This window comes from Phyllobates terribilis, unplaced genomic scaffold (genome assembly GCF_046119375.1).
Source record: "Phyllobates terribilis strain yellow unplaced genomic scaffold, ASM4611937v1 Scaffold_7__3_contigs__length_470593459, whole genome shotgun sequence".
Classification (NCBI taxonomy): Eukaryota; Metazoa; Chordata; class Amphibia; order Anura; family Dendrobatidae; genus Phyllobates; species Phyllobates terribilis.
In genome coordinates, this window is record NW_027362767.1 from 241,020,968 (window position 1) to 241,033,886 (window position 12,919).

At 47.6% G+C, this 12,919-nt stretch overlaps 1 protein-coding gene across 2 annotated transcripts in view; it reads right to left on the reverse strand.

Moving 5' to 3' along the window:
- The window catches only part of BCAP31 (B cell receptor associated protein 31), a 41,189-nt gene that overhangs the window by 11,157 nt on the left and 17,113 nt on the right, over positions 1-12,919 (reverse strand). For both annotated transcript variants that reach the window (XM_073639944.1, XM_073639943.1), the window contains exons 5-7: positions 10,192-10,327; positions 8,829-8,949; positions 6,246-6,346 (exon numbers count right to left, since the gene is read on the reverse strand). In XM_073639944.1, coding sequence (XP_073496045.1) covers positions 6,246-6,346; positions 8,829-8,949; positions 10,192-10,327 — 358 coding nt within the window. The remainder of the gene's footprint in view (positions 1-6,245; positions 6,347-8,828; positions 8,950-10,191; positions 10,328-12,919) is intronic.

Here is a 12,919-nt window from a genome sequence, read left to right on the forward strand (position 1 = left end):
TTTGCGTCTTTGGAGAATGGTGCAACTATAAAAATATATATTTTTTTGTCAATTCAATATTTATCTTTACCCCATTTATCATATGGGTTGAGTAATTTTATGTTGGTTCATAGTAATTTTACAGATGCGGTGATAGCAAATGTTTATTTTTTGTATTGAAAATGGTGGGGTGGGGGGGGTGAGATTTAGAAACCTTTTATTTTTCTTTATATTCATTTCGTTCTTTTCACTTGCCCTATGGATTTTAACATGCAATCGTTTCAGTATTTAGTAAAAATCAGGATCTCTTATGAACCATGGCGCAAGGGCGGCCCTGTGGGTGAGCAGTATATAAGTGGTCAAACAACAGCGAAGCATGTGCTGGTTGTTTAACCCCATACCAGGCAGATGGCATATGTATTAAAGATAAGCAATCATGTCGGAGAAATCCAGGAGATAGTAGATAAAATCATAAAACTCATCAGCTGTATATAAATTAACAAATCAGATTGAGCTCACTATTACTGACTGAGGTTTTACTTTCTCTTTAGCAAAATCAATGAAAAATCTGCTGAAATTCTCTGAATACCTTTCCTCAGCCATGTTATAAGATGTGTCCCTGTGTATTATGCAATCCAGGAAAAAGTGGTTACTAAAGGGCTAATGTGCAAGAAGGGCACATGGTGGCTAGTAAAGGGTTACCTTGAGTGTCTACTACACGCTGTAGAGAGCAGCAGCCAGCCCGTACAGAGGAGAAGGCTGTAAACATTACCTCAGCTGCTGCTTCTACCTTCCTTTTCCTGCTGCTCCATAATATACAGGAATCCGTCTTATACTGCATCCAGCAGCACAGATCTCACCTGTGCTTACATGCAGCACATTCTCAGTCTACCCCCCCCCCGTATATAGGTAACGTCGAGTACAGGAAAGTCCGTTCTTGGAGCCCAGAAAAGTTACAGAATTTTCGTAACGATTGGTTATGAGATCAAGTTTTGGATTTTTTTTTTCTATGTTTCCCTCAAGGACAAACTCTTTGGATGATCCTAATAGTTAACTGTTAAAGGAGTTGCCTCCTCCTCTCGTTACACATCTATTCCATGATTCCGGGAGGAGTTACGACATTTTCTTGCAAAAATGTGGCGCCACTTGGGAGTTCAAACTGTATAGCAATGTGCAGATCCGACTAATGAGCTTGGCAGCAGCCAATAAAAATAGATATCTCAAGCAGGGCATAAGCTATTGGCTAATTTATAGAGACTGAGCATGTGTGTCCACCAGCACTCCATCCATTACATGGACGTGCGCGATATTAGACACTTTAAAACACTTGGTGGCGTCATACTATGCAAATAAGCGTTATAACTCTTCTCAGGATTTTTTTTTTTTTTTTAATAGCATGTAAAATTGTAAATTATATTTATTTTTCATGACATACAATAAATCATGTGGCGGGGCCATCCCCATTATTTCCCATAATCCTTCGCAATGGCTTTGGAAGGTTCAGAGTTGGGGATCAGTCCCTTGGATCTGGGTCACTAGTATACCATAAGAGACGTAAAGCAAGTAGTAAAGATACGCCGTACGATTAATGATGTCGCAGTCCGCCGCGTTTCAGCAGTACTGGCTGTCTACGTTACATGGTAGATGTTGAAAAAGTGAAGGATTGGGCAGGCAGATACAATATGCCCAATCCTTTTGTTCTTAAGGAAATAAGTCCCTACCAAAGTCAAATCAGTTATACTTCACTCTTCAAATTCAGAACACATTCAGGCGTGGACCTTTGAATCACACGGACACCGGAGAAATCTCCTTTCCAAAAAAAAAAAAAAGAAAAGAAAAACAAGTCGCCAGAAGAGGACGAGTCAAGGACTTGTGTGGGGGCATATTTGAGTGTAGGTGGGATCCTCCGCTCCCTCCACAGGAGTCGCACATTCCTCTCCCTCCACGCTGGCGGGTTGTAAATAGCTGTTCCCTATCACGCCGGGTGTAACAGGAGTGTCCCCTCCTTCTGCCAGTTTGTGACTTATCTTTATTACTAGTAACTAGCTTGACTTTAGACGTGATTAAGCCATGGCTTAACTCGTGACTTAAAAAAAAAAAAAAAAAAATGCCAACACGACAGGCAGGGCGGCACGTACGCTGCACGTGAATGCCTTTATGTGGCTAGAAGCGTCCAATCAGAGGTTTAGAAAAAAATAAATAAATGTTTTAGGATTTTTAACGAGGGACTTAATTTTCTGCAACAGCGCCACTTCTAACCACAGGCAGTGGCTGGTATTGCAGCTGAGCTCTATTTCCTCAGATAGGCGATATAAAGTCGTATTTAAGAGTGGCGCTATTTAACTCCTTGGTTAGACGGAGAGACCAGATCTACAGTCAACATAGCAGGAAGGTGTAAATCTTCAGGCTCGGTTCTGTCCTAAAAGTCTAAATTCACTGTGATATTTCCTACAAGACCTCTGAAGGTGTCTTGTGGTATGCGGCACCAGGACGCCAGCAGCAGACCCTGCAAGTAGTGAGATGAGACCTCCGTGGTTCGGACTGTTTTTCTTTTCCAGCACATCCCGCAAAAATCTGGGAAATTTGGGGACAAGTCATCACCTTGGTCTCGTTGTCTTGCTCCTCAAACACCTCGTGTACGGTGCTTACGTAGGTGGCACATATCACATCCACACGATACCAGACCCAGAAGAACGTCGTCCCATCGTGCGGTCTCCACCGGATTGCCTTCTTCCCACAGGGCATCGGGCTGCAGTCTCTTCTGCAGGTAAGCGACGCTCACGCACCCAGCCGCCAACAATCCGTAGATGCAGGTGCATCTCACTAAATTAGAATATCATCAAAAAGTTAATTTATTTCACTTCAATACAAAAAGTGAAACTCATATTATATAGAGTCATTAAAAACAGAGTGATCTATTTCAAGTGTTTATTTCTGTTAATGTTGATGATTATGGCTTACAGCCGATGAAAACACAAGTCATTATCTCAGTAAATTAGAATAATTAACAAAAAACACCTACAAAGGCTTCCTAAGCATTTAAAAAGGTCCCTTAGTCTGTTTCAGTAGGCTCCACAATCATGGGGAAGTCTGCTGACTTGACAGATGTCCAGAAGGCAGTCATTGACACACTCCACAAGGTCCCAGAGTCTGGAGGAAGAGTGGAGAGGCCACAATCCAAGCTGCTGGAGGTCTAGTGTGAAGTTTCCACAATCAGTGATGGTTTGGGGAGCCATGTCATCTGCTGGTGGAGGTCCACTGTGTTTTATCAAGACCAAAGTCAGCGCAGCCGTCTACCAGGACATTTTACAGCACTTCATGCTTCCCTCTGCCGACAAGCTTTTTGGAGATGGAAATGTCATTCTCCAGCAGGACTTGGCCCCTGTTCACACTGCCAAAGGTACCAATACCAGGTTTACACACAACAGTATCACTGTGCTTGATTGGCAGCAAACTCGCCTGACCTTAACCCCATAGAGGATCTATTATAGAGAATCTATGGGGTATTGTCAAGAGGAAGATGAGAGACCCCAGACACAACAATGCAGACGAGCTGAAGGCTGCTATCAAAGCAACCTGGGCTTCCATAACACCTCAGCAGGGCCACAGGCTGATCCCTCCATGCCACATTGCCGCATTGATGCAGTAACTGATGCACAAAGAGCCCCGACCAAGTATTGAGGGCATTTACTGAACATGCATTTCAGTAGGACAACATTTTTGATTTTAAAATCATTTTTCAAGCTGTTATAAAGTATTCTAATTTACTGAGATAATGACTTTTGTGTTTTCATTGGCTGTAAGCCATAATCATCAACATTAACAGAAATAAACACTTGAAATAGATCACTCTGTGTGTAACGACTCTATATAATATAGGAGCTTCACTTTTTGTACTGAAGAACTGAAGTAAAATTAACTTTTTGAGGATATTCTAATTTATAATGAGACGCACCTGTACGTCCCCATCACGCTGTCTCCACCAGATTGTCTTCTTCCCACAGGGCATCGGGCTGCAGTCTCTTCCACAGGTAAGCAAAGCTCACGCACTCAGCCGCCAACAATCCGTAGATATAGCCCCATCACGCTGTCTCCACCGAATTGTCTTCTTCTCTCAGGGCATCGAGCTGCAGTCTCTTCCGCAGGTACCCGGCCGCCAATGCGACGTAGACCAGGACTCCTTCCATCTCTTCTTGATCCAGTCTGGGTGCTCACATGCCCCTGTTAAACACTTTCGGCTGTGGATAGGTGTCAAAACGGGACCTCAGAGCAGTCTGCGGCTACGTAGCCCCATGTGCAGCAAGCAGCGATGCTCTGTGTCTTCAGACCCCTTTCCATAATAGCAAGTACTCTTCCGTAGGACAAAACCAGATGGGCTAGCCTTCACTTCCTACAAGAATCAAGGAGACTTTGATGACCAAGAATCTGTGGCCAGTTCACACTTTGCACTTCTTGGACCACTTTTGGAAAGCAGTAAGCTGCATACCATGGAGAATGAACACGACCAGCTGTTTTGGAGAAGCTCCAACTCATTTATTTCCCCCAGCGTCCAAGACACCAAAATGCTCACTTGCACCCATTGTCCCTAGATATGGCATGACATTCAAGTCACCGGTTAGCGTTTTTTAATGCTATAGCAGATTAGGGGTGTACAAATATTTTAATAAATGCTATCAAGGAGCCAGTCTTTAAACAAGGGCACAGCAATGCTACCATGACTGCATCGAGGGACAGAAACCTGTGCCCTTGTAACGCCACATGAAAATCAAGCTTCACTATGGTACGTCCGGCAATCAAAGCCGATTGTGGGGACTCTTCTCTCATCAGACCTGCAATAAGTAGGTCCAGAAGAGCGCCACTCTACTTCATGGGCCATATCTGGTACTGCAGCACAGCTAATACTTGCAATAGTCCTGCGGGGTGGTGACCGCCATTATGGGAGTCCTGCATGTGACAAAATCTTAAAAAGTAAACCTCAGGCGCTATTCACATCACCACACACTGTCAGTCCCAGATACTGGTCCCATTAAAGAGAATCTATTATCAAAGACCCTCACCTTCCAGCGGCTGGGAGGGGTATCACCTGCCTCCGAGACCCTCTTGCTGCTGGCAGCTACTTGACGGATGCGTGGCACCCAGGGAGGTTAAAGATTCAGAGAAACCTGAAGCCGAGGTCAGGACCGTATGACTGGCAGTTAACGCTTGAGAAAACGTACCCCCTGGTCATAACTGGCTGATCTCCAAGGTGAGGAGAGCAGCATTTACAAGCTCCCTTCTATACAGCTTGTAAGTGCTGCACTGAAGCTGGCTGGATCCGTATAGCCCTGTACTCCTGCAGTGGCAAAGAGGTTTCATGGAGCAGAATTGAAGAACGCTCAGTTCAGACCAATGCAGCTAAACTGTCAACCATCAGAAGCGCGCCGCTCCCCTGCCTCCTGCTTGCCGAAGGATAATACACTCCTGATGAACAACACTTTGGATCAGCTGCATGCCTGAGCCGCTGCCTGAATTGTGCGCTCTCCAGTGCAACTCGAGGAGGAAGCTTTCCCTTTGCAGCATCGAAGGGGCATTATATCGTAGCTGGCCGGATCGCTGGAGAAAGGGAATCGGTGCGCTACTGAACAACAACAATGCAGCAACAGCTTCAATTGTGACTGCCGGTGGTATAACTCACCATGAGGGTCCCAGAAGACCCTTTTGTATCAGCAAACCTCTAAAGACTGAGCCTCATGAATTCATGGCCAACATAAGGGATGGATACACCCTATTCATTTATACAGGCACTTCCACAACTTCTGTATTCCTCATTTAGGATTTATAGGAGGCACCACGGGTTATGTCAGCCAAAATCCGTAAGAACCAGTCTATCAGTCCGGGGAGACGTTCAGATCTCGCATACAGCACAGAGCAAATATGGCTGCACCGAGGCCGATCTAAGGCTTTGACTTAGGAATCAGTGAATGAAAAGTGATTAATTCATTCATTTGTCTTATGCAGAAGGCCGACCGGACAGACTCAGCGTCACAAACACCAGGCTCGTTATCTAAGGTATGTAGAAGTAGGAAAGCCGCCATCTGCCGCCTCTGATACACAAGGGAGAAGCAGCGCAATTCCTGTATAAAATTTACACAAGTGGTGAAATAATATCCAGCCGAGTCCTGCACATGTCGGGCGTACGTATAGAAGTGTGAGGTCTGCATATGGAGCCAGAAACGTCTGCTTCCACCACGGAGTGCGAGGACATCCTGTAAGGGCCACGTTCTCACCTGCAGCTTGGCGTGCTCGCTCAGCAGCCGGTCGTACTCCTTCGTCAAGCCTTCGCTCTGCTTTTTGATGGCGATCACCTCGTTCTCAGATTTCTGCAGGGCTTCAAATAGAAAACAAAATAGAAGATAAGTCTTGTAGCTCGGGACGGATCGGCCATGTGGAATTACTACACTTGATCCTTACGTTCTCGGAGGAGATAAGTTGGTGCCAGAGGCATCTGCTTTCTCCCCTCTCCATATTGTGTTGCAGCCCCTTAAACACCCTATCGATCGGTCGGTGTGGGTCCCGAAAGAGATCCCTCCGTCCAGCTGCTGCATCTATACAACACAGGGTGTGCGACCGAGCAATTGGAGGTCTCAAGACTCGGAGCCCAAAGATCTACAGATAGCTTAAGGGGCTCCAACTTTTCCCCCCCAAAAAAACTTCTAAAACTTTATTTACACTTTAATGGGATGACTAAGGGGAAGCCCAGTCCTGCCCCCACTACCATCGCTTTATTTCCTATCTATGTCAGACAAATTCATACGAACGACTCTTTGATTGCTTGCCAAATTGTGTGTTCGTTATATGGTTCCCCAAGGCCCTTAACGGAGGGTCACAAAAACAAAATCAATAACATGTTGCCATCAGTATGAGCGCCCACAGATGGCATCCTGGGAGGCACAGCGTACATCACTTTGATGTGAAAGTCAGCCATGCAGCTAATAAACTTTCCAGGAATGGAGCAGAACTCATAATTCAGCTCTGTCAAGTGAAATTACAGACAGGTCAAGGCGTCTATTTGTGCACAAGAACATTATCCATTTTTGGAATTTGATGCGGGCAGAAAATGTACAAGTGACAAGCTGAAGGTGACGGGGGACGTCTGCCATGTTGTACCGTTTGGAAGGTCACATGGATTTAGCATTAAAAAGAACTGCTGGTCCAACACATTACAGTGCACATTTCTGACCGCGAACCTGGGAGCCGAGACGTCTGGTGACCGGAGGTTATATAAAGCTCCTACGAACAATGAATAAAGGGGTTGAAGATCCTTACCAGATCGGTGGGGGTCCCCACAATCAGCCATGAACAGGTCCCATGACTGCAGGGGAAGTAGACAAAGTATGGACCAGCTGCACCATAGCCTAAATATACAGTGATGCAGAATATATTGGCTCCATCATAGGCTTTTCCTGGAAATCCCCTTTAAGGAAAATTCTCCTACTCCCCTTATCCCCAAAGTTGAATTTACTGACTGAAGGAAGTGGAGATCTTTACTTCTGCTTGCAAGGTCTTCATAACAGGTCCTGAATCTACAGCTGATCCTGCAGCACAGGTATCTTCTCTACGCTAACGGCAAAGACCGTGGTTACTTTCTTCCATAAGAAGTTGGAACGGAGTTGCAGGACCAGACACGACTCACGTGGTGCCCTTTTTTTTGGAAGAAAGCAGCCATGTTTCTCCAATATCGTGCAACTCTGAATATTTAGATTGAGTGGAGTTGGGTCCGGAAAATTTTAAAAAGGTATTTTACAGAAACAATAAGCCAAATCATAAAGGGGTTTGACTGTCAGCACATCCCCCCCCCCTAACGATCAGCTGCCTAATGGTGTCTCAGTGATCATACAAGAACTGCGGCCTCATCACTGCTCCCGATACCTGCATGGTGTCTCCTTACTAGTGGAAGAGCTAACACTTGCTCAAGTGCCACGTCACCTTGGCTGATCGGCGTGGGACCCTCAAAAGTCTAAAGCCCCCCCGTCTCAAATAGCGAGATCGCTAGCGAGATCGCTGCTGTGTCACGGTTTTGGTGACGCAACAGCGACCTCACCAGCGATGTCGCTATGTGTGACACTTTGCAGCGATCAGGCCCCTGCTGTGAGGTCGCTGATCGCTGCAAAATGTCCTGGACCATTTTTTGGACTTTGCCCTCCTGCTGGTCAGCACACATCCCTGTGTGTGACCAGCGATCAGGCTGGTAACCATGATAAACAGCGCGTTACTAGGGGCACATGCGCACTTAGTAACCCACTGCTTATCATGGTTACGAGCCTGCTAAAGTGAGCGGTAACCATGATAAACAGCGGGTTACTAAGTGCGTGTGTGCCCCTAGTAACCCGATGTTTATCATGGTTACCAGCCTGCTCCTGCTTCAGCAGGCTGGTAACCAGGAGCAGGACATCGTGGAAAGATTCTTTCCACGATGTCGTTGCTCCCCTGATCGTTGGTGAGCCTGCCTGTTTGACAGCTCACCAGCGACCACATAGCGACGCAGCAACGATCCCTTACAGGTCGTATCGTTGTCGGGATCGCTGTAGCGTCGCTATGTGTGACGGGGCCTTAAGGATAGGTAATCAATATGGTGATCTGGAAACAGATTTTCCAAAACAGGAACCATTTGTCTCCTACGTCAGCATTTCTTGAGCTTATACCCTGCGAGGACAGGGAAACTGTCCCCGGCGGGTGCAGAGGGGGCAGCAGGGTCATTAAATTGCAGCAATTGCCCTTGTGGCATGCTTACCTTTGGAGAGACGCGGGCAGAGATCATTACGAGTTAATAGATGACATGCCATTGCTCGCGGGGCTGGGATGCTACTTACACTTCTTGGTGGACTCCAGCTCCTCTTTGAATTTCTTCACTTCAGTCTTCAACTTCTTGTTCTCCTCCTCGGCGTTACTTTCGGGGACATCAGCCACCTCAACCCCAGAGGCTTTCAGTTGCTGGAAAAAGTAGATTCAGAGGTGAAAACATTATTGGAAAAAGCAAAGAAATGGCTTCAAGTGCTCAGAGGAAGCGAAGAGGATCCAAAGTTGCTTTTTGAGAAAATCGTGCACAGGGTTAGAGGGAAAAACCATCAGCAGAATACAGCGGCCTGAAATGGGAGCGGACAGTAAGCAGCTTCCATACATCTCTGGCTCATCTCCAGGGAGAACACAAGGAACTGGTGCAACCTCCAACATGGCCTTGTCAGGGGGGAGCCTGGAGGCCTCCGCACACATTTGATGGTTGCCATTTTTACCGAAATTGTAGTTTGGCCCAATATTCCTCTACTCTAAAAGTATATGGGGTTGAGACTTTAGGATAAGTGATCAATGCATTATTTGTGGTTGTCCGACGCCCATTGATCAGCAGTTCCGCTACTCTCTCTTTAATAAGCTGAAGTACATTACCATATAAATTGCAGTTTGAGGGGGTTTTCCAAAAGTTTTGGAAACGCTTGTTTTAAAAACAAAAAACTGTGTTGGACCTGTGGAGGGTGAGTAAAGCACAGTCTGAGATGCTGCTCCGGGTATCTCATGCTCTCTGCCGCGCTGACATCACGGCAGACAATCTGTGAGCAAAGCGGCTCGCCGATTGTTTACAGCACTGCCAAAGGGATTACAATAATAGACACTGTGAGCAGAGGCAGAGACTCAGCGCTGGACCCAGAAAGGGTGATTAAAGCACAGTTTGCATTTCGTTAAAACAAACTGAACAGGGGTGAAACCAGAAAACCCCTATAGGCAGTGCAGGCGCTTTAGTATTCCGGGCCCTTGGTTCTGTGACGTGCGGGGTCCTTGAGTGGCCCCTTCACCCATCATGCATTGACGAGCTACAGATGGCTGATCCTTAGGAAAGTCAGAGGGGCTTGGCCAGCACCCTCACCGGGGTCAACCCCCCAGCGATCTGATATTCATGCACCATCCCAACAATAGATCATCGATTTCTCTTACCTGGACGACCCCTTTATTTTTTTGCTCATATCGCCTGGTAAAGCTTTCTAATGCTAAAGCGTATTCCAGCCTTTATTAGGAAATATGGGATAACTAATGTAATGGTGCAGGCGGACCACTGAGAAGAAGCCGCAGCGTTGGGAGCGGCAGCGCTGGATACAGAGATTGCATGTGGGGCAGCGCAGGACTAGGTGTAAGCAGGACGCTGCACTCCTATAACACCCCCCCGTATACAGGACAGTGTCATACCTTCTTCAGCTTGTCGTTCTCCTCCATATACTTCTTGGCAGCGTCACTTGCGCTCTCTGCTTGTTTCTTGAATGCCTCGTTGGATGCGAGGAGTGTAGCTTGTTTGGATATAAGCGTGACCAGACGCCTCAGAAGACTGGGAAAGAAAAGACAGTAAGACATTTGGGGGGCGACAGGACACTTTGCACTTCATTCACGAACGAGCAAAGAGATCAATAGGTTATCAAAGGAGCCTCAACATTAAAAAGTTTACGATCTATACATAGGACAGTTTCTGATAACAAGGCAGCCCCCATAAGGAGAACAGGGGGTCCGGAGGTGCCTGTGTGACTGGAGCGCAGGTAGCACATGTGTCCGGCTGCTCCATTCATTCCGTATAAGACCATATACCACCCATCACCCAAGTAAGAGTATCCTGCGCTCCGTCCATGCAGCAGACTCGGGACCCCCAGTCCTGGTGATCTAAGTGTGCCAATGTTGGACCCACCGTGGTTATTAACTTTTGACCTATTACAAATCAGTGATCCTTCTGATTTTGGTAGAATCCCTTTAAACTCCATTTATAAATAATGGATTTTGAGTTAAAGGGGTATTCCCATCTTCATAGATTGATATTTTGTCGGATAGTGCATGTAAAAACAAGCACTTTTGCACTTTTCGGCTTATGAAACTTTAGAGCCGTTCTTGAGATATTAACACTTTTGTTTACAAGTCGTTGCCTAGGAGACCGACCGCCGTTGCAGTCTAGCATGAAAGCACTGCGCTGAAGCTGGCGGAGATTAGTAGGTAACAGCATGCTCCAGCTTAGAAACAGTGCTTACAAGAGCAATAGAAAAGAGCTGGTAAGCACTGCACATGTTCTGCTGAACTAGCAGCAGCGGTCGGTATCCAGGGCAACAAGCTGTAAAACTAAAAAGTGTAAATATCTCAAGAACGGCTGAAAATTTTAATAAGCAGTAAATTGCAAAATGGCTTGTATTTACAAGCTCTAGCCGACAATACCCATTTATGAAGATAAAGGAATAACCCTTTAATTGAGGAGTGCCCCCTACTCAGGACTTACAAATCTAATGTAAGAGCAGAGAGTGGCTGCAAAGAACATCTCTCAGGCAACTTATCCATGGATCCCTGGACTTTCCATTCATTTCAATAGATTGTGCAATGGTTTGTTTCTCCTGTGGTGGCGCTGTGAGGAAATAGAAGACTTACTGACAGGCTTTCCTACAGACTAGAACTAATTGCAGGCCAGTGAGGATGGAGGGAGTTTGTCCAGAAGCAACGTGATCACCAAATATACATATATTTCCTGCACGATCAGATGCAGAAAGCATCACGCCAGTGTGAGCAGAGCCGAACACTTTTTTTTTTTTAAAGGGACAATGTAAAGGTGAGCAAATAACCAAGATATAGCAGAGCTCAATGGTGCCCTCTGCTGGTCATTTTCTTATATTTTTTGATTGTACCTGCTATTAAAAAAATAGGAGCGTGCACCAGGACTAGTTGAGTGGATACGGTCTCCAAATAGCAGGATAGACTGAATGCAACATCTATGCACTACAAGATGGGGGCGTAGTCTGCCTCTAGTGCTGCGGGATGTAATAGAGCATCGCTGGAACATGGCGGCTCCAAATCACTTGTGTATATCAGCAAACTTAAAATGCCATCCTGCCTGGTGTGACATCGCTCCATGTTGGGCAGTACGGTTGCAGAAGGGACCACCCGTCAGCCAGCAGGTACGGTGCACGGGTCACATCCTAATGCTATGGTGGAGGGAAAAAATAAAAAACAACATTTTTGCAGTGGAATCCATGGCAGAAATACAAGACTGAACATTGGGCTTCTGGCGCTGGTCTCCATGAAGACTAGTCCTATTCAAAAAGGCCGAACCACAATGGCTACATGCCGCAGTTTTTACAAAGAAACTGGTTTTCAAAAATACTGCGGACATTTCAATATTAACATGGTTTTCCCACTGACAACAATGGAGAGGATTGTGGCCTTTATATTCATATGGATGAGGGGACCAGGCAAGGGGGGGGGGGGGGGCACTGCGCGTGCCCCGTAAAGGGACCAGGCAAGGGGGGGGGGGCACTGCGCGTGCCCCGTAAAGGGAGCAGGCAAGGGGGGGGGGGGGGGGCACTGCGCGTGCCCCGTAAAGGGACCAGGCAAGGGGGGGGGGGGGGGCACTGCGCGTGCCCCGTAAAGGGACCAGGCAAGGGGGGGGGCTGGCGCGTGCCCCGTAAAGGGACCAGGCAAGGGGGGGGCTGGCGCGTGCCCCGTAAAGGGACCAGGCAAGGGGGGGGCTGGCGCGTGCCCCGTAAAGGGACCAGGCAAGGGGGGGGCTGGCGCGTGCCCCGTAAAGGGACCAAGCAAGGAGGGGGCTGGCGCGTGCCCCGTAAAGGGACCAAGCAAGGAGGGGGCTGGCGCGTGCCCCGTAAAGGGACCAGGCAAGGAGGGGGCTGGCGCGTGCCCCGTAAAGGGACCAGGCAAGGAGGGGGCTGGCGCGTGCCCCGTAAAGGGACCAGGCAAGGAGGGGGCTGGCGCGTGCCCCGTAAAGGGACCAGGCAAGGAGGGGGCTGGCGCGCGCCCCGTAAAGGGACCAGGCAAGGAGGGGGGGCGGCACGGCGCGCCCTGGAAAGGGACCAGGCAAGGGGGGGGTGGCACGGCGCGCCCTGGAAAGGGACCAGGCCAGGGTGGGGGGGGGGGGGTGTGCCCCGTAAAGGGACCA